This window comes from Lithohypha guttulata, assembly GCF_036872675.1.
Source record: "Lithohypha guttulata strain CCFEE 5908 chromosome Unknown scaffold_4, whole genome shotgun sequence".
Taxonomy (NCBI): Eukaryota; Fungi; Ascomycota; class Eurotiomycetes; order Chaetothyriales; family Trichomeriaceae; genus Lithohypha; species Lithohypha guttulata.
In genome coordinates, this window is record NW_027042753.1 from 2,168,389 (window position 1) to 2,189,941 (window position 21,553).

The window sequence follows — 21,553 nt, forward strand, 5'->3', positions numbered from 1 at the left end:
AGAGTCGTGTCGGCGATGTTTGAGGAGCTGGTGTCGGAGAGGCCTGTGACGCGGGAGGCGTGTTGGTCTTGGCCATGGGAGGAATCATGGGTTTCTTGGGCGGAGTGTGTAGACATTGTGTGGCTGGTTGGTTGATTTGTTTGTGTTGAGCTCTTTAGAGAGATATTGTATTGTGGGTTGGCGTGGAAATGTTTGTTTTTTGCTTGTAAGTAGCTGGCTGGGTAAGTGATGGGTGTGGCGTGGGTTGGGTTAGTGGACCAGTTGCTTGTGTTCTATGCTTCTTCGTAGGGTACAAGGCTAGACGGATTCTGGTTGTTAGGAGTGCAAGCTGTGAAGGTTACGTTGAGGGGTTCCTTTCTGTTCGAGAAGGTAGATTCAAGTTACCACTTTCGCTCACAGTATCTGGCTAAGGAAGGAGCAACGAGCATCGAGTGCTTGACGTAGGCATGATGCAAGTCTCCACTTGTATGCCTTAAGATGTGGAGCTCATGAGCAGAAATGGAGGGAGAAGCAAGATTGCGCAAATCGACTGAGAAATATGAGCTTCGATCAAGGTACAATACTTGACTTCTAGTCTTGCAAATTGGCATTTGCTAACTACAGCATGATTGTATGCTAGAATATACGTTATAGTACATAAACTAGAAGTCTAGCTATCTCATGCATCCTTGCTGTCGCTTCACAAGTCCATCCATCTGGCTAGCTGGCTGGCTTAACTCCTTTTGCAATACTATGTTTGATACACGAGCGTTATCAGTACTCGCTCTCCATCGTAGAAGTACAGTCGTAATTTATTATAACATTCTTGGCAGACATGCTAAGACCCTCATAAGCTTCGTAGAGCTTTGTTCGACGCGATCCAAGATTTTCATCGAAGGAGTGTCTCTATTCCAAGGATGGCATGTCTATCTTCATTCACTTCGTTAACGTTTCGACTTTCGAATCGTACATTCAAGTGCCGCATAACACTTGCCTACTCTGTCCTTCTTAGCACTTAGTGCTTGAGATATGGTACGAATTGATACTTGATTGTCCTCGGACATGTGTATTTGGTTTTCGTCATCTTCGATTGAGGAAATTCACACCAGCAGCTTGAGGCATGCTCAAGAGACTGTCTGCTCGTTGGAACACATCACCTTTGAAGAACGAATCTTTATAAAGAGCTGCAGGTGTGCTGGGTACAGTTGCTTGTGCGGCTGGGCCTAGAGCTGCAGATAATGGTGTCGCAGGTATCGGCGATGTGGCTGACATAGGCGTGACGCTTCCACCACTTGTTGGCGTCGGCATGGAATTGAGGCTGGGCAGTTGCTGCAATTGGCCCTTACTGGGAGGTGAAACTTGGCCGAGCTGTGCTTGACTATGCTGGTGTGCCATGGCCACCGAATATGCGTTCAGATTGCCATTTAAGCTGCTTGCTTGTCTGTTCATCAGCTGAGGACGAGACATCTCTCCTCCACCTCTAGGTGCCAGAGGTGTAGGCGCCGGCATAACTGTCATACCCTGAAGCATGAAGTTCCAAGGACTTGTGGTAATAGCATGACCTGCTTCTTGGCATGCTTTTTGCACAGGTCGCAGGACTCCAACAATCTCCTGTGGCAATATCAAAAGTCGTGACTTTCTGACCTCTTTCATCTCTGTCACGAGACCTACGAAGCTAGATAAGAAGGATTTCGCTAAGGTCCAGAAAGAAGGATCATGTCTTCCACTGTCTGCACTGCTCAGGCCAACACCCGAATCTTTGAGCTTCATGCTGGTAAGACGGAGTTGTAATGCTTGTGTTAGATCGAGACACGTTCTCGACTTTGCAACTAGTGCATTCCAAGTTTCGACGAGGTCCTTTGCTTGCCGTTGCTCGGTTGCAGAATCAAGACACTTCTGGAGCTGCTGCATTGTGATCGGTACCGCTTGTAGAGCCGCTTCGTAAGCCTTGGTCAAAGCCATGAAGATAAGCTCGAAGCGTTGTTCCTCTTGAGTATCTGTCAACCCCGTATCAGCATTGACATGGCTGTTCAGAGAAGCCGTAGGAGACAGATTGTACCCGTCTATTGAGCGAGGCGTACTTGCAACGGCCGATACGGCTCCATCGCTATTCGCCGTCATTGTTGTGCTCCGAGAATTCGACCTCGATCGAGTTGCAAAGCTTCTATGCGAGAGACTTCCCAATGCGGAAGGTGCACGACTGTGAGCGCCTTGAACTGTAGTACCAGTCAAGCTGGTGTTGCTTGGTATCTGCAAGGCAGGCGGCTGAACTGGTTGTAACGATGGCGCGTTAGCCATCGAAGGATGTTTGAGCACGGTGTCACCTCGCAACCGTGCTGGCTGTCTAAGTGTCAGTGCATCAACCTCCTTGTCCATCCTCTGCGGTTTGGGCGTCTCGGGTATTGATTCTTCTGGGATCGTTGCAATGGGATGCGTATTGCCACTGGACATCTGCCTACGATGATGTTTGACTTCGACTCCCAAGCTCTTGATGGCATTTTTGATCTCAACAATACTGCCATACAGCAGCAACATCAGAGAGCGAACATATCGTGGATCAGCGCCTGCGACTATCCTATGTGCTGATTCTTGCATTTGAGTTGTGACATGAACAAAGCTTCTTATGCAAACTGCGCAGTCGTTGTTGATTGTCTCTTCGGCTCGTTCCCACAATTCATCCTCTTCCGGATCGAGGTTGTCCGCATACTCAAGGGATTTGTTCAGTTTGTCCACATGAACTGAGGCATTGTAGAAGGACATCTCGAGGCCACTTCTTCTTGGGTCCCTTCCTTTACTTGTAGAGATCAAGCCAGATATTTGCGGGTGTACCTGGTAGAGAGCATAAAGTATTCCTTTGGCTCCTTCAATCAGTGGTCTTCGTACCTGACCCGTCTTGTGTTCAGGCAAACTCGAAAGGCGTCTTACAAATTGTGTAGGATGCTTTCTCACATCTTTCGGACTACTTGGGCTTGAGCTAGCGGCACCCGGAGATGAAATGCTGCCATTTCTTCTCAATACAGAACCATAGCTGAGTCCTCGGAAATGGCTTTTGTTGGCGACTTTAGTCTCGTCAATACTGTCAAGCTCGGTCCTCTCTCTCCTTACCATGCCCATACGTTTTTGCCGAGCGGCTGCGGACGCTTGTATCACACTCTCGCTATGAGTTCGCATACGATCGCCATTGACAAGTGGAGCTATACCAGGCCGCTTCTGGATCCCATTGGTAATTAACTGACCTGAAAAGCCACGTAAGTGCGATTTGGCAGGCAGAGATGGTCTTGATTGCTGGCCCGTAGGATCTGTCGTATCAGAAGGCGAGTCTGCAGAAAGTGCGGCGGGCACGACTGGGAATCTGCCACTCAAGGCACGTCTTGCCGCTCTAGGTGGCTCGGTAGCACTTTGTGGTTCTTTTGTTTCCCCACTGTCCAATACAGGGGTATTCGCAGACGAAGGCATGAGCTTCCGCAGATAGCTTATGATCTCTGTGGTAAGAGCAGTATCCCTTTCATTCTCGACCATCTCGGAATAGGCGACTTCAATCTCTTTCTCATGTATCACTTTCCTAATGCTCTTTCGGAAAGGGTTTTCAGCCACTTTCAGGACCTTCAAACGTGGAAGCTCTACTAACTCGACAGGTAGATCAGTTAGTCGATTGTGGACGATAGAAAAGACTCTCAGTGCTTCGAGGTTCTTGATCTCGGGTGGAATATTTGTGATCTTGTTTTTGCTCACATCCAAGATCTCGAGCAAAGGCATACGGTAGATTGAGGGCGGAAGTTCTCGAAAGTCGTTGGATCGAATATTGAGGTATCGTAGCTGATTGCACTCAGCAATCCGAGCGGGGATATAGCGAAGAAAATTGTGTGACAAAGATAGCCGTTCGACATCGGCAATAATCAAGTCTACAATCGCATCTGGCAGTCTTTCTATCCTGGCTCGACCGAGATCAATGGTAAGAGTCGGCTTCAGAGCATCAGAGACAGTCTCTGAGCTCGAAAAGACATGCTGCGTCTCGTTCCTAGCCTCATCGATCTTTCTCTTGAACAGTTCAATAGTCTGTTCGGCACTCAAACAATCAGCCTTTTCCTGGTTGCTCTTGCTGGGCACATGAGGCGTAAATCTCGCTCGGGGCATTGTAATAGTCCTTGGAGGAGTAACTTCCACGGTAGCAGGGCCTGGGCCGTGGTCGGATGAGTAAGTGGTGTCATAATGGTAGCGTGCGCTGTCTTGTAGATCTCTGCGCGAGGGTTGAGGTATGCGTGATCGATCCTCCGATGGGGCTGCCTCTCGAAAGGTGAGATCGTCCATTATTGGCTCTCGAAGAATAGACAAGAAAAGAATCGTGTTCCTTCACGAACAATGCAACAGGCATTATCATACACGTCGATGCTTTCCCTCACACTTGCTCAGAACTGTAGTGTTGCAGGTGCACAAACTCAGTCGACATTTTGTGTACAGATGACTATCTAGTGAGGAGTGGGCGTAAATGGAGAAGGTTGGTGGTCAATGCTTCGCGGGACAGCATACAATGAGTAAGGGTGTGTATCGATCTGGGATAGACTCGCGTAACGAAGGAAGAGTGTCAGGTGTTACTGTCTTGAGCAGCAGAAGGAAGGAACACAAAGTTTCACTTTTGGAAAGCTGTTTCTGGGAGGTGCATTGATCGAACGTCGCGCCGTTGGTAGATTTCATGCAGGAACGAACTTCACAGGGGTCTAGGTAAATCCGGGTTAGCACGCCAAACGCGGGCACTAACTTATAGCCCCGCCAATCCTTGAGCGTGCCTTCCCAAGCGCCGATCAATGGCAACTTTCCTCACGAGTGATGCCAGAATTCATAGGTCGCACCTTTTGCTGCCAGCACCGCAAGTGACGAATTCTATCAGTTTACAATACACTAACGACGATCGTGTCGCCTGACTGGGAGTGATGTAATGGTACGAATGACGATGTGAAGTGGTAATGGGGAGTCAAAATTTCACTAGCCACCTTCTTGTTCTCCGTCCTCCATCGACCTCGTAACAACACCATAACCACGGAGTCCGCCATCGAGGATCCAGCTTTCGTTGTCTTCGTTGTCATCTTGCACTCTTCGCCAGACATTCTTCCGCTCTCTCGGAGCTTTGCCATTGACGTCTTCGCCTTCCTTTGGCTTCCATAGTGGCCGGATAAGACTGCCACTAGCGAGCAATGGATTCTTGCTGAACGCGCCACTGCCGCCCAGATGCTGTCTTTCGTCGTTTCTATCCTGTCCCTCATCAAGGACGGCCTCCTCCTCTTGTGGTTTCATTGCGCTGGGCGCTTGCACTTTCTCAAATGTTTTGACGAGTTTTCCGTTCTTTACACTCATGCTCATTACTGTTCTTTTCTTCTCCCATTCCGGTCTGTTCGCCTCCTCCATCTCTCTCAAATATTGTTGCTGTTTCTTCAATGCCGCAGCTCTTTGCATTGGCGTCATCCATTGCGTTGCGCCGTGTGTGAGCGTCATATCGTAGTCCGACGCCTCATCGTGTACCTTTGTGCGCTGAGCATTCTCACGCTGAAAGGCTAATAGCCTGTCTCTGTGAGCTCGGGCTCGTGCTGCTGCCGAAGAAGATTCGTCTCCGGAGACATCGGGCGAGCTGAACATCGGTGTTCCACCTCCTGATCTTGACGCCGAAATAGACGCATTGTGTGTGGCCATCTTCTCGACACCTCGTTCATCCTTCAAGGCACGGATCATGCCGTTAACCTGATCTTTTGAGAGAATAGGAGCATCACAGAATGAACACGGTTGCAAACCTTCTAATGCACATATAATTTTGCCACAGTTCAGGCAATTTGGTGCAGTTGTAAATAGTGGGTGAATTGACGCGTTGCAGTCACACCTTCTTCGTTCGCTTGATAGAGTAGGATTGGTAGACAGCTCGAGTGCCGCAATAGCTGATGTTAAGTCAGCCACGCTCGAAGTCGTAGTGGTTACGGGCTTGCCACTTGGCGTAGATGTGCCAGAATGAGGCTGAGATGACGGGATGTAGTGTGCCGGTTTCTTTGATTGCTTCGTCCGAACATTTGGGAGATCTGATATCATCTTCCCTGAGGCTGATGGTGGTAGGAGACTGGGTGTCCCTAGCGATGGGTCTCTGGACCGGCCCACGGTGGGAGTTTGCAGACCACCCTGACTTACTTTCGGTAGTTGCAGAGCGTCAGGCTGCTGAGACATAGGAAGACCATGAGCCAGCGACGGGGCCAAGTTGTCTTTCTTGTAGCCTCGAGATCGTAGCTCTTCACTATCACTCTGCTTGTTGTAACCACCTGCCACATCACCGTAACCTTCCGGCCGTCGCACTGGACCTGCGTTATGCAGAGGTGCTTTCTGCTTGGCTGGTCTCTTATTGTGCCTGGGTACACCATCTCGACTTCCTGGCCTGGAGGACGTGTCTATTTTCGTTCCTGTAGGCATCACATCAGGACGCCGTGAGTTGAAACCTGAGATAAACTCTAGGCTTTGAGCTGAGTCGCCCAGCATGTTTCGAAGGTGCTCTACCCCTTGTTCTTTGGACAGAGTGGTTGTGTAGGTAATGACTTCCCTAAGTGATTCATCGTCTATAGGCAAAAGTCTCTGTAGGCGTGGTAACGCCCAATTCAAGAGGTCTGTCGACATCTTTTCAAGGTATCCAGCTGTTTACTTTGCTTGACGATGCTACCGTGAGATGTGATTTCAGATCCTTGCACAGTCGGTTCCGCCCGCTTAACGTCCTGGAGGTGAAGGTGCTGTGATCCCAATCTTTGGGTTGTCGCAAAAATCAGTCTGCTAGAGCACAGAACTTCGATCTGATACGAAGAGCGTGTTGTTTCCTCGCTGTCTTAATCGACACCCTCAATGAGTGGTCTGTTCTATGTTTCGGGTTGGAATGACTTATGACTCTGTTTGATGACGAAATTATTCCGACAATGTGTTGCCTGAAGTTCGAGGCAGGATTTATCCCTGGGAGCACTACCATTCGAATACCAATATAGATGGGACCATCATGAGAAGACGGCTTGGAACAAATGACCTATATATGCAAGACAAGAAGAATGTTCTATGGCTTTTCAGCATCGTGGGCCGTCAATGCAATCAGCGCAGCGCCCAAACCACTGCCATCCTTGGCCAAGCCAATACGGATCTTCTTTTCACCTTCCTCACCAATACCTTGTGTCTCCCTGAAGGCTTCCCTAATGTAATCTTCGAATCCAGGATAATACTCGACCAAACTTCCATCGACTCCTATGTCGACAAACCCATCCGTTTCGAGCCTCTTGGTCTCGAGAATGACCGCACCCAGTGCTACCGCCGCCAATCGCGCAGCCCGCTTACCGACTGCATGTACTAGCATCTTGATTGCAATCGCGTCTTCAGTAGCAGCGGCTTGTATACCCAAGTCCTTCTCCAACACTTGCTTTGTGATTCGCAAGTGGTCAGACTGATCCTCCTCCACTATCGACAGGAAAGACGTGTCTATTCCCCACTGTTTAAACAGCGCACTATCTGGCTCGATCACGGTTGTAGTGGTCAAATCGTTGTCAGCGGAAGTCTTATCTTTCAGAAACGATGCATTTGAGTTGTCGGAGTTGTGTAAAGCTAGCATGGCCCTTCGAAGGATCTCACCAAGGAACATGCCAGACACTCGTTTCTCGAACATTTGTATACCGGGATTGTTGGACTCCTTGTCTAACGCTCGATCATATGGTGTGTCTGGCAAGATCTTCAGAGCATTGTCGAAGCTACCCCACTCTGTATTGATGACCATAAGACCTGTAGTTGTGTCATAGTTCGCGCCCCCTTGTTTCTCGTCAATATCTTTCATCTTCTTGATGTTCGAAAGTCGTTCCACGTAAGCGCCGTTGGTGCCCGTTCCGAAAATGGCGCCGATAAGTGTCGATTCTTTTCCAGGTGAGGTATACGAGCGGGCCATCAGAGTTCCCACGGTATCGTTGACCAGTGCGGATACTTTGACTGGCAGATTCAGCGCATCGATTTCCTTCTGCAAAAGCTCGCAAACGTCTTTACCAATAGCCTCTTGAATGGAGAATCCTTTCGTCCATCGAACCAGTGCTCCTTTGTTGATTCCAACTTGCTCAACAGGGAAGCTGAACGTGAAGCCTAGGTCGAAATATGCGACTTGTCCAGGTTTGGCTTTATGTGTTTCGAAGTGGTCGTTGTGATGAGTTTTTAGAAAATTCTCAATCTGCTTCGCCAGAAAGCTGAAAAGCTCAGCAGCAACCTGCGTTTCCATCAATGTTCGAGGAACTGCTACCTTTGACTGAGTTAAGGAGAAGGTGTGATTGCCGTGTAAGGTAATCGAGCAAACGCGAAAGTTTGTGCCACCAAGATCGACTGCTAAGAATGTTCCCTACGATTGTCAGCCTCTTTCTCAAGGGGATTTGTGCTCTTACTTTTTCAGTGCCATTGGGAACCGCGGTCACATATGTAGGAATTTGACTGATATGACCTCCTGTTTTCCCGAGTCCCTCTCTCATCTCTGTCATGAAATGCTGTACCCCTCTATTGAGATCATCTTTAGAGTACTCGAACTCTGCAGCCATGCGCTTTGCCTCCTTCTCGAGAGCCATGTTGGTGAGAGCAGGGGTTTGAACAAGTTCGGAGGAGAAGACTGATTTTGGCTTGCACTGAGTGCCCGGTTCTAACTGTTCGTAGTATGCTTCCTGTCTGTAAACACTGTCGCCAAAAGGATCAAGGTTGTTGTTCCTGATGATATACTTCGGACCTGGCGCACGGGTCTCGATTCGCAAAAGAAACGGAACGAGAAAGCATGCACATAGAACAACGGCGGAGAGTATGCTGAGCAGAGGGAAATGAGGCAGGGAAGACGAGACGTTAACGATATTCGAGCTGCCCAAGCGATCCCTTTTGCTTGCGCCGAGCAGCTTGTCCTCCTGCTTTGAGACAGCCAGCTTTCCTTGTGGTTGGAGAGGGGCAGAATGCGAGCGAATCGTGTGTTAAGTGAGGGGCCACAGAGGGTTGCATAGAAGGACTGATACCAACAACGTAAAACTGTGATGACGCATGTATGGTTCAGTCATGGAGACCGAAGGCTCCGAGTCCTGGTCCAGAATACAAGCCTAGGCTTACACCACTCTCTTCTGGATGAAAGCATGAGCAGTCTGTACGTGGACATGGAACATTCATATTTACTGTAAATTACATCACGATCTGTATCAGTGCGATGGCGCTGGAGGCAGATCACCCCGCAATCTCTCCATAGAAGTCAAATTGTAGAGCCGTCGCATGCAACTTCCTTTTAGCGACAAGAAACACGAAAGCGCTGGCCAGCATTCCACAATGAGTTCGTGTCCTCCTTCCACTCCATGCGTCTCGATGTGTATCCTCATATTCCCGAATCTTGCAGGATCAGTTATATCGTCGTGGTGCGTAGCGAGCAGTCAAGTAGTCTCAACTTCGAATTTCAGAGAACAATGTCTGATATTCAGTACAATAGATTGCCTGTTTATTTCCTGCCTGACGGACTGACCGTCGTCCTTGCACCTGATATAGATTTCAGAATACCTGGTCTTGTCATTGCAATATCCCTACTGGTCAAATTTCTCAACGCAAGTTGGTAGGAATATATGATCAAGATCGTTCCCTAATGTGATAGTCGTGAGTGTCCTCCACCAGACAGCTGCAAGTCACACCAAGGCTTACGCTCACTTTTGTCGACCACCACGTGCCGCTGTAAACGTTCCCATCAACCACAACCCTTCCAGGTTACTATCGTCCTCGTTCTGTTTTGTGCTTTTAGGATTCTTCGCCCTTTCATATCAATGCTTCTTGTAGGACTTGACTATTTGAGTAAATTCCAACATTGGAAATGGTCGAGCTTGGAGTGAAAGTCGTGAGAATCGATGGTCGATTAATGTGCTTTTTGGGTCCCTGGCTAGACCCTGTTGAGGTATATGACGGTGTTGTTGCTTGGGTCGACTGTGAGCAAAGAAGCCTAGCATCATCGAATTCTTCAGTGTCGTCGCTAAATAGAGTGATGCTCGGACTAGAAGAGTATGTAGGCTGGGATGGCTGTCTCGAGCAATCGAAGGTCTCGAAGATCCTCGAGTCAATGTCTAGCATCTCGTCGTTCTGCTCATTGCTCCGCTTTAGGGCGGACCCTATGTCGTTCTTCAACATATCGTGCATCTCATATAGACCTGCGAAATTAGAAGGTGCCTGGCTCCTTCGCCACCTCCGTATGTTCGAATGAGAATGATCTAACCCAATACTACCTCTCTGTGGCGGCTCAAACTGTGTTTCTGCCATTGTGAATGGGCTGGAATCGTGGTCCGTGGTATCTAATAAGTCAAAAGGTAGTGGAAGTTGCTTTAGTTTCGGTGTTCCCCAATCGTGCTCAGCGCTAAGTAAGAATTCGCTTTCCCCGAGATCTGACCGATCACAAGCAGTAGCATGTTCCTCTATTGCCCAGTCTGCTTCTCTGTCTGAACCAGGGTATGTGGCGTCTACATGGTGAGTAAGCAGGCTCGAACCAAACGCGTGATCACCAATTGCGTCCTTATGGACAAAGGGTAAGCCTCTGCCGTGGGCGCAACTTCGATCAAGGAATTCGTGGACATGACTAGCTTTCGTCATGCCATTTTCATGCAAGCTTTTCGTCGTCGTAGGTATGTCTCTGGTTACAGTGCCTTCTGCAAACCCCGGATATAGCTCCCCTTCTGAGCTATCGGCAGTGTTACTCTGAAGCAATTGAGCTTCTGTCTCCTCGTCGCTGCTAAGAAGCAGCAGCGAATCAAAGTCCCTTGTTTGGATACTATCTAACGTCATCCAGTCACATAGCTGAGGAGTGAAGTCTTGAGTTTTGTCCTTAGGCATACCATCGGTGGAGGTGCTTTCCATGACACCACTGAACTGTTCACGTACAGCAGGTGGATCTATCAGGGAAGCCCTTCGCTTCACTCTGCGCGGCATCCTCAACTTGCAAATCATGCATGACCAGAGCAGTCCTTCAAACCATGCTTTAGTAGACACAACACGACTGCTCCCGATTTCGGATTTGCTTGTCTCGTTCTCAAGAGGTTTTTGTCTAGAGCTATACTGAGCAAGGACCTTTGCAACTGGTGACAGTAGTCTCTGTCTTTGCTGAACAAGCTTAGGATATTCGGGTAAAAACACACCAGGGGCTAATTCTGAAAGACTGGAAGACAGAAAAATTCTTGGCTGCCAGATGGTCGATCTAGCCTTTGGCTTGCTGAAGAAGAAGTACTCCAATGCTGCTGTTGCTTGTGTCGTTATCTCGTCAATGCTCGTCCGATGTTTAGCAATACGTGCATATCTTGAGCTGTATAAATGGCTAGTCGAGTCAGTGAGTTGGTAATTCCTATCTTCTCCATCGTGCCGTTCATCACGAGTGTCATCTGTCAGATTATTGTTTACCTGCTCGTGTACAACTGTGTTCTGTCGAAATCTATCCACATAGCTGACCTGAAGCTCCACATCAATTGCAGAGACGAAGAAAGTCTGGATCGTGGCAGGTGGTCCCAGATCTCGTAAGCCACAGTCGCCAGTAACATCTGGGTGTGTGCTTGATATGCCATCGGTGGCCTGTAGACAAAAGTGAAGTACTGGAAGGGGGTTCTTGCCAATTCCCTGTGTGATTGATCCAGCTCGCAGACCGATCAAAGTCCATCTGTCCTGTCTGAAGTTAGCTGGCATACATCAAATGTGCAGGAAGTACTTGCCTCGTGTGTCAAGAGCCAGTCCTTGAGTCTGTCAACCAGGATCCGCACGGTATCGGCATCGAGGTATGCGCAACTCAATCTTATTGTCACCTCGACATTCGTGCATCTGGAAAGGAAGATCGGCTTCTAGCGGCAATCTCTTTCAGCAAAGATTGTCTGTTGACTATCGTCGTACGCCGCATCGTGCCATGTGAGGCTACCTTGAGTTACAAGCCTCACTGGCGGGTGTTCTCGGGATAAAGCATTCGGCGCACGGCAAACTTTCGCCGCCGGCATGTCGATACTTTAGATGGATATAGGATGAGTCTTTGTTCAGTACACAGGCTGCAGATGAGCTATCATCATTCTTGTGATCTCAGGAAGTGCGCGTCGAATGAGAAGGGTCGTCGAGGCCATCGCTCGAAAATAGTTCGATAGTATGGTAAGTGGCAGAGCTTAACGACGACATCGCGCTTGTGGGGCAATCACCCTGCAGGTCCCAGAAAATTGGAGAGCAGGCGCAACCCGCAGAACCACTCTGCTGGTTCCATGAAAACGACACCCCAGCATTTTGGCAGATCACAAGTTTGCTTGCTGTGGTGCAAGAATGGCTGCTCGTAGGTGCGCGCACTTACTTCAGCAGAACATCAAACAGCACAGACTATGGACTGGGCCGTACCATCTTGAGGGCTTGCGCGCTTTCTCGTCGTTACCTCCACGATGCACGGATGGAGTCTACAAAGAGCTCACCGCTATGCGCGTACGGAAGCCTTGGATCGAGGCCTTTCGGGAAAGTCAGAAGCTCGAGAAAGATAGCACACAGAAAGAACATCCAAGGCCTGACACCACGCCAAAGAGCATGAGAGACAGCTATGTTCGGGTAATTCTACCATTAGCCCAGGATCCATGGATGCTAGACACTTATGCCAACGCAAGTGGACAGCTTCGAACCGGTGCCTTGCTTATGGATCTAGATGCTCTTGCTGGCGTTGTGGCATACAGACACACTGGCGAAGGTATCCTATATAACTACCTCTTCCAACGATTGCTAATGTTTCTAACTTCGGACTAGGTGTTTCGACTGTCACAGCCGCTTTCGACCGCATTTCGATCCAGAATCCATTGCATGAGATTTGCGACCTTGAGCTCAGCGGGCAGGTCACCTTTGCAACTGGCCGTAGCAGTATGGAGGTCACTTTACAAGTCGCCAAAGCTCCACAACAAGGTCAAAGCGTGGCTTCACAAGACATTTTTATGACATGCCAGATCACAATGGTTGCTCTGGACCCGCTAACAAAGAAGCCAGTCAATATTGCGCCCCTTAAACTCGAGACACAAGCCGACAGAGCCTTGTTTGCGCAAGGAGAAAAGAACTACCAGAACAAGAAGAAGTTAAAGTCCTTACACATCACCTCAAAGCCACCTGATCTTGAAGAGAGTGCAGAGATTCATAAAATGTGGACAGACTCACTGGCATTCGCTGACAGCAATAACCCAGCAGTACAACCCGCGAATGTCATCTCCATGGCTAAGTCTACAATACACTCAACGTCTATATCCCAGCCCCAGTACCGCAACAGACATCATTTTATGGTGTTCGGCGGATACCTACTGAAGCAGACGTTCGAGTTGGCTTTCACATGCGCCAGTGCCTTCTCCCATAGTCGCGTACAATTTGTGAACCTCGATCCTTCTACATTTGAAGAGCCTGTACCAGTCGGCAGTGTCCTCTACCTAGCCTCTCGTGTGACATATACGGAGGAGGACAAGAATGGCGGCACAAGGATACAGGTCATGGTGACCACACATGTGCGTACAGTCGAGCATGCAGATCGTAGAAGTACTGGCACTTTCTTCTATACCTTTCATACCGACGCAGACGTCAAGGTTCTGCCTCAGACATATTCAGAGTTCATGATGTGGGTTCAGGGTCGACGTCGGGCGAAGAGGCTAGAAGCTGCTTTGGATGCTGACGGTCGAGAGCAACTGCAAGCAATTAATGCTGGTAGTAATGTCACAGAGTGAGCAGGCACGAAGAGGAATGCTTCGTCCTTCAACGTATCCGATTGAGATGGCTACTATTGGCACCCTCTAATCACGAGGTGGCGACTCATCCAGGCAGAAATCAACGAGCTGCTTATAGGAGAAATTGGATTCACAACCACAATGCAAAGAAGAAGGCTCGTTGTATTACAACTATACAAAAGAAACAGAGCAGCTGGTGAACAACCTCGAAGCATACAGGCGTCCACCAGGACCCGATCAGCTGTCAGGAGTGCAGCTTCATGGTTCAAGTAGCAATGGCCTAATTACACTACAGACAGATCTTATCACCCTGACATACGACTTCTGAAACGATTCGGAGAGTGGAATCATCACACGATTGTATGTGTTGCAAAGGCTTGCTCTCAAGTACGGGCCATGCTGCCCTTATTACATGACATGCATGAGGTACCATCTAGACACCATGTATGCCGGTTTTGCACATTTTGTGCTGATTGCCATAAGTCCTTCAAACGCCCAGACCGATATGACCATGAGCTGCTATCATGTGGTCATAGGTGGGTTTACTTTCACTGAAAGTCTTCAGACATACCCAGCAGATATGAGTACTACACTTTGTGCACTGCATGTGGTTGCAGCCGTCCGTCTTTTCAATTGCAACGCCACACTTTGGACATTTCTTTACGCCTAGCTCTTTCATGAGTCTATCGACCTCGGCTTGCTGTCCGGAAGAGATGTACTTCCACTCCTCACAACTTATACGGCCATGGCAGGCACGGCAAGAAAGGCAAATGTGGTGTAGACATCGAGGACGTAACAGAGTCTTAGGACCACAATCTTCGTTGATTTGATTGTCACGGACTCGATAGACCTGTGAACAATCTGTCGTGGGGCACGCCCGAAAGACATCCGGTCGCCTATCGAGATATGTGTGCACAGAAGATTTCAAAATGGCTTCGATAGCGGAACTTGTCATGTTTTCGTGCAGTTCGTTTAAGGTCAAGGTCTGCTGACACTTGCCTGATTTGCCCTGGCAATTGATCTTACAGTCTTCCGGCCCTGAAGCTGCGGCAGAACACATTAGTTCGAAGCAATCCGCACAATAGACATGACTGCAATGAGTGACGACTGGCTTTTCAGCAGTCGTCCAGCAGATAGAGCAATCATCGTCCTGATGTCGAGGCTGTGCATCAGGGGCTTGCCGTAATATTTGGTGAGCGAGTTTCACCTCACGCTCGCTGCCTTTGATCACGATCTTCTTCGAAGCAGAGCTCACCTTCAGAGAGACATTTTGCATGCCTAGTCTTGCTCGCAGCATGCTATATGAGCCTTTCATGATATTTGAGAATGCATCAGAATCTAGAGGTATTTCGTGTAAATCGTCTTCGCTAACCGCAGCTAATTTCCGAAGAGCATGTGAGCAAGCCTCACAGTCGTCCATTGTCCCATAAAGCCTCACAGTCGAGGTAGTTATCTCGCGCAGAATAACAACTTTAAACCGTGTCTCCAATTCGCTGATTAGCTGTGAACCAGTCTCGCCTATCAGGGCAGTATGCCAAACGTTACAGCCTTCGTTGTCGCGCACAAGACGACCACTTAATATAGTGTCCAGCTTGTTCTTGACCGTAGCCACATCAGATGCATCCGCGCCAGAGACCTTGATCGTTGTTAGACGTTGTGTGGGCTGTGTGGGTCGATAGAATTTGAAGCGAACATTGCTGTTGTTGGTGCATTCGTCGTAGAGGCTCCCTATCTCTATCTTCACCGCATCATACACTTTAGTTAAAACCTTCAACTTGGCTGTAACATTCAGCTCAATGCTCAATTTGCCATTGCCGAAGGGCAAGGGTTGATCATTGAGAGCAGCGCACGCCGTCGTGGCGTCGCTGTCTTCAGTGAACGTTGCTGTTGCCTTGTATCTCTTGCTGGATGGGTCATGCTTCATTTGAAACTCTTCCAATGGTCCCCACTCGAGGAGTCTCTTGCGTATCTTCTCGGCTGCAGCGTGAGGACTCAAAGTGTAGCTTGGCTCTCCTAGGCGACATGATTCAGGTTTTTCCTTGTCACCTAACATGCGTCTAATATCTGCCTCCAGTACTTCACCTGGAACGTTTGAGAGCACGACACGCCAGAGTGGGGGCCTGGTAAATGGTCTTACAAAGCCAGTCCGGCCCGTAAGGTTGGCCACAGTCTTGACTCGCTGACCCGAGAACTCGTAGAAGCCGTTGTTGAACTTGTTCATTACATGTCTGGCCAGCTGCTGTTCCGTTCCACCAAAGTCCAAGCTTACTGTACGTGTTGGCTTATGCCAGGAACACGATACCGAGCGACAATTCACCCTCTGAGCTGATGTACCGGACTTAAGTTCTGGCTGCACCTTTTGAATGCGGATCTCATGGTTGCTCGGAATCAGGTCTAGATCATTACCAAATTTCTGCAGAATATTTGACGAGAATGCTGGGTCTCGAACAGTGATGCGAGCCACAACTCCTCCATTAGTGGGCGTAATCTTGATGACGGCATCCTGAACATTCTGACCGTACTTTTCAAGCAGATCCTGAACGGCTGCTTTTGTAGTATTGGCCTCAAGACCGCTTATGCTGACTGAAGAAAAGTCCTGGATCAGGGTGACAGTCTTGACCTCGGCTCCGCTCCCAAAGATCACTTCCAGACCATTGTAACTTCTCTTGATATGTGTTGAGGATGCAGACTCTCCTTCTCTGTCCACCTGTTGATCACCGAGCACAAGCTGGCCATTCTGTGTTTGAGATGGAAGTGGCTTTTAGAGTCTTCGGTAGTGGGGAAAGTCCGGGGTTGGTCGAAGTCAAATCGTGCCTATAACGACAAGTGTGACCGCGGTTGCAACTTCCACGTTGTCGTTGCTCAAATTTACAGACTTCCATGGCGCCTTAGGAAAAGGGTTCGCAGAGTTGTAGTAGTCATTGCATGGGTAGAATCGAACAATCTCAACCGTTGTGACTACTCTAGCAGCAAACAATCAAGCTGCATATTCCTGCATGAAGTGACAGACGCTAGTGGTCTGGATAACTACTAGTAGTGCAGACGCGTCGCGAGAATATGGCAGCACGTACTCAAGCCGTCACTGATCATTCTGACATCAACAATATCCACGATGCTGTCGTCCAGATTCTTCGATGAGGGGGAGCGGCCGCTTCCGCTGACCACCACGTGCTAGGAAAGATGTATCGACTCAAAAGAGAACCGCACAGAAAAAACGGTTAAGCACGATTAAACCACTTTCGGCCTAGAAATGTAGGTACAAGGCTTTGACCTGAGGAGTAAAGCACCGGAACTCCTAACCTCACAGATTCAATTGATCAGTATAATATCCTTGTGACAATCCTCTCTTTGAGACCTTCCAGATCTTTGTACAAGGTCTCAATCTCGGCCTGCCTGACGTTACTAACGTCAGCCATCATATAGGCCATATCTCCCCTCGAGTCGGACATTTGCTTGTCGACGTTGTGATCAGACAAGACTTTGTTCACACGTCCTAGCACACCGGGCACATTCTGGTGGATGAAGATAACTCTTGCATGATCTGAGTCATTGATAGTCAGACTTCGCAGCGTCACTTCTGGCATGTTCACTGCACCAACTGTGACGCCTTCATTGACGTAGCGGACCAGTGATTCGGCGACCTCGATGCCGATGGCGGACTGTGCTTCTTCAGTCGATCCTCCGATATGTGGTGTGAGGATAATGTTTTTCAGGCTTCGCAGATCTTCAGCCCAAGAGTTGAGGTCGTTGGTGAAGTAGTCTCCGTTGCCAGCAGGTTCGGCTGGGTACACATCGAGCGCGGCACCAGCGACCTTACCCGAGCGCGAAGCATCTATCAAAGCTGGAATGTCGACGACGCTTCCTCTTGAGGCATTTATCAAGTAGCTTCCCTGTTTCATCTGTTCAAATTGCGCGGTACTGATCATGTTCTTCGTCTCAGGCAGCTCAGGAACATGCAAAGTAACAAAATCGGCGCCCTTGAGCAACTCGTTCAACGAACTGACTTGGTGAGCTGTGCCCATAGACATTAGGTTCGTTACGTCGTAGTAGATGACCTTCATTCCCATAGCTTCCGCTAGTACGGAAAGCTGAGAACCAATGTGACCATACCCAACTATACCCAATGTCTTGCCTCTTACTTCCCAGCACCTCGAAGAGACCTTGTTCCATGTTCCACGGTGCATCTCGTTGCTCCTGTCGCCTAGCTGCCGTGCCAGACTTATGATCTCTCCGATGACCAGTTCCGCAACAGACCGTGAATTCGAGAAAGGAGAGTTGAAGACACAGATTCCGTGGTCCGCAGCATACTTGAGATCGACCTGATTTGTGCCAATGCAGAAGCACCCGACTACAATTAAGTTCTTGGCTGCTGCGAGTACTCTCGCGTTCAGCTTAGTCTTACTCCGTATGCCTAGGACATGAACGTCACGGATCTTCTCAATCAATTGATCTTCAGGTAACGAGCTCTTGATCGCCTCGACTTGGTAGCCCTGCTCTCTTAAGCTGTCCTGACCCGTCTTGTTCACATTCTCGAGGAGCAGGATCTTGATATCGGATTCTCGAAAGGGTTGGAGTTTCTTGGCTGGCGCTCCAGTCATGGTGCGAGTGAGAAAGGGAGAGGAATCCGAGCCATGGAATGAGGGTCTGCTATTGCGCGCATGCTCAGGCGAGGTACCAAATGAGAAAGAAAGGTTGCTCTTGGTGACGCTTCGCGAAACTGTTCGAGTCAGAGATTCAGGTTGTGGCTCTGAGAAGTCGACATTAGGGCTGCTGGTATTGTTGGTGCCATTGCTGTTCTTGAGGTTCTCGGTGAGCGCTGAGACAGGCATGTTGTCTCACTGTTGTGTAAGCGAGCCGTTTTATATCAACGAAAGTAGATGAGTACTAAGAGCACGGGCTTTTGAGAAATTTATGTGACTCAGGCTCGGGCTTGCTCAGTTCTCACATGTCGGAACCGCGTCGTGGGGCAAGAAATTTTAGCAGCAAGCAGAGTTTGGTTCCTGGCTAAATCAGTTGTGATGATGCAATAGCGGGCTGAGCTGATCACAGCATACCTGCCTGAGAGCCTGGAAATCAAGGGCTAATCTATATATAAGACGTCAAAAGCGTCGTGGTTCTCATAACAGAACTGTGGGCGTGCACCCCGACACTTTTGCTGACCAGGACGTGACTAGACTCATTCCTTGTCCTTGGCATGCTAGAGCGTATTGTTTGTCTGTCTGGATTTCGGGAGTTCTGTGCTCAAAGCAACTGTGGGAATTTCTCTGGTGCTAGTAGATGCCGCGACCAGTTGTGCGGGTATTGAAGTCTGATTCGTGTTTCTACCACGTCTGATATCCACATTTTTGTGTATCTGGATTCGTTGCTGCTTGAGCTGCTTGTCCAGTCCATAGATGAATGTCCAGTTGTCCATCAAGGATTCTGAAGCCCAGTCTCGAGCTGTCTTCATATATTTGATCTCATCGAATCGTGAGTCGTAGATGCCATTTCAAAGCGACAAGTTAACACCCATCACTCTCAGGACTGACTCCAGTCATGTTCAGGAAGATATGCATTCGGCTTTTCTTGAAGGTACGCGATCGCGAAATTGATCAGGTCAGCAATTGTGACTGGTTGAATCGAGAAGGGGTGGGCATGAGTGTTGGCTGTCATGGCTGCATTGAATTGTGACAGGACTATCTGGGCTGCATCCTCTTCGAGGCCTATGAATCGTAGGCTTTCGATACTGTTGAGGTATACAGGAATATCTAACTCTTGGGACCATGATTCATTGTCACTAGAGTTTCGTGACAACCCTTCTCGAAGACTTCGATAGCCTGTTTTGACTCCGCCATCAATCTGATGAGCTTGAAGAGACGCAACTGTCTCTTCTGAGAGGGTTGCGAAAGTTTCTGGATAGCTCATTATGATACTGCGATCGCGGTGGTACTTTTTGAGCAGGTGGAGGCAGAGTAATATACCTAATTTTTTGTGGACCTGCAGGAAGCACAACAGCGGGAGTGGAGCCTGGGTGTACCCTCCACCATGGGATTGGCCCTAGGAGAAGACGAGCAAATTGTGGAGGACATGTTATAGACCTCATCACGTCGACCTGCGTAGGCCACAACAAGATCGCAGACGTGAGGGATGTCGAGACGGATGCCAACACACAGCTGAATTCAACTCCAGCACCATCCAAATCGCAGACAACAACCAGTTCTACGCCAGTCTCATCGTGATTTGAGGCTCGGGCGCTAATCACCGTGAAAGGCGTGCGTTGACCAAGACCAGATTGATTCAGGTATACTGTGTCCTGTCAGCTTCATTGTTGCTGTTGAACAGCTCCTACATTAACCTGGAACCATACAGATGGCTTACCATATACGATTGGCACATATTAGTAACAGAGGTGCTCCTCCGACACTCTTGTCTTGACTCGAATTAGTTGACCCCCCAACGCGAGACAGGTCACTTTTGCTGATTGGGTAGCACCTTCCCCCGAAGAACACCATTGAGCACCCAGAACACAGCAGCCTGCGCAACGTAGATCCTGGTATACGGCACGTGAAACCACAACACAATCAGTAGTAGACCACTCAATAAAACATGGCTTCTGTAGAACACTTTGTGGTAGACCTTTCTTCGGATAGGAGGAATTGCCAGTATGCCGAGAAAGTTCAGAGACCAAAATGCTATGATTCCCAGCCTGACATCCCACTCTTTGATACGCTTCGGTAACAAGCTCATCAATGCGAAGAAACGGAGATAGAGAATAGCATGTATTGCCAGCAGACTATGCAGAATCCGCCCGAACAGGCGATGGTACGCGTTGAGGCGGTTGTGGGTAAGACCTGTTGCCAGCGTGATTGGCGAGTTTGACCATTTTGTCGATAGTAGGTAGTGTAACGGCAATTGCGATACTGCAACATGCCCGAAAGATTTTGTTACATGCATGTAGTCTTCGCCAGTATCGTGAAAGATGCGCCAGAGAAGATACGTCGTATAGAGAAGGCCAACCAGCTGGACTTTTGCGGGACCAAACTCGCGGATGTAAGTCGTGTTCAGTATATATAATACGCGCCTCGAGAATGACTCGGTCGAGGCAGGTGCAGATTGGGGGGTTATTGGTTTTGTCTGTACGCTCGTGAGCTTACGGTACAGCCAGATGCTGAGAAGTAAAACAACGGGAAAAGAATAGGCTTCCAGACCGGCTCGATCAAGGATTTTGCGGCGAGCTTCGACCTGCTCTGGCGTGAGACTGACGAAGCGGTAATCTAGCATTTTCGTATTCTCAATGATTACGTGGGATGAAGACTGAAACAGATAGGAACTTGAAGATGCATATAACTAGGAAAAGGGGTAGTAAGCTAGTATACTTAATGGAGCGCAAAGCTATTTGGCGGGTGGGAGCTGGCATCATCTATCACAATTCGCCAGGTTTTGCTGAACGCAACACACGCCCGATGTCGACAGGATGGATTACAAGAGAACAGAAAGACCAGGTGAACGTGCCCGTGCAGCGTTATTCTTCAGATGATGGTGCCGGAGAAGAGTCGCGGAAGTGTACTTTGGGCACAGACGGAAGAGCATGGATGTGAAATTTAAGCAGAGAGAATAACTTGCTTGCTAAATCCAACCAACGCCTCGCTAATGACGCTACAGTCCTTTTTCAGATTGACAACTTTACAACACTGTCTTCGTGTCTGTCGAGTCCTCGTTGAAAAGTCGTGGTAATGCCCACCTCGTGTTTTCGTAGACCAGGAAGGTCACGCATGTGCTTGGCACAACTCGAGCCAAGTTAGGGCCCAATCCTTTGTAGAAGCCAAGAATGCTCTCGTTCCGCCACAAATCGGTCGTTACGCGGA

At 48.9% G+C, this 21,553-nt stretch overlaps 5 protein-coding genes across 5 annotated transcripts; 1 reads left to right on the forward strand and 4 right to left on the reverse strand.

The window, feature by feature from the left end:
* Nucleotides 1–1,059: 1,059 nt before the first annotated feature.
* Nucleotides 1,060–4,287, reverse strand: SOG2 (RAM signaling network component; the record flags this gene model as incomplete). The annotated part of the gene is made up of 1 exon (XM_064900275.1): nt 1,060–4,287. The coding sequence occupies one exon, from the start codon at nt 4,285–4,287 to the stop codon at nt 1,060–1,062; it is 3,228 nt and encodes a 1,075-aa protein (XP_064753587.1).
* A 672-nt stretch (nt 4,288–4,959) lies between these two features.
* On the reverse strand, nt 4,960–6,621 carry LTR64_005940 (uncharacterized protein; the record flags this gene model as incomplete). Its single annotated transcript, XM_064900276.1, has 1 exon — nt 4,960–6,621. One exon carries the CDS (start codon nt 6,619–6,621, stop codon nt 4,960–4,962), a length of 1,662 nt encoding a protein of 553 aa, XP_064753588.1.
* Nucleotides 6,622–7,042: 421 nt separating this feature from the next.
* GLK1_2 (glucokinase) lies at nt 7,043–8,573 on the reverse strand (the record flags this gene model as incomplete). Its single annotated transcript, XM_064900277.1, has 2 exons — nt 7,043–8,353; nt 8,397–8,573. 2 exons carry the CDS (start codon nt 8,571–8,573, stop codon nt 7,043–7,045), a joined length of 1,488 nt encoding a protein of 495 aa, XP_064753589.1.
* A 3,718-nt stretch (nt 8,574–12,291) lies between these two features.
* On the forward strand, nt 12,292–13,709 carry LTR64_005942 (uncharacterized protein; the record flags this gene model as incomplete). Its single annotated transcript, XM_064900278.1, has 2 exons — nt 12,292–12,700; nt 12,757–13,709. The coding sequence occupies 2 exons, from the start codon at nt 12,292–12,294 to the stop codon at nt 13,707–13,709; spliced, it is 1,362 nt and encodes a 453-aa protein (XP_064753590.1).
* Nucleotides 13,710–14,444: 735 nt separating this feature from the next.
* Nucleotides 14,445–18,538, reverse strand: SER33 (D-3-phosphoglycerate dehydrogenase 2; the record flags this gene model as incomplete). The annotated part of the gene is made up of 3 exons (XM_064900279.1): nt 14,445–14,605; nt 14,736–16,446; nt 17,048–18,538. The coding sequence occupies 3 exons, from the start codon at nt 18,536–18,538 to the stop codon at nt 14,445–14,447; spliced, it is 3,363 nt and encodes a 1,120-aa protein (XP_064753591.1).
* Between the last annotated feature and the right edge of the window lie 3,015 nt (nt 18,539–21,553).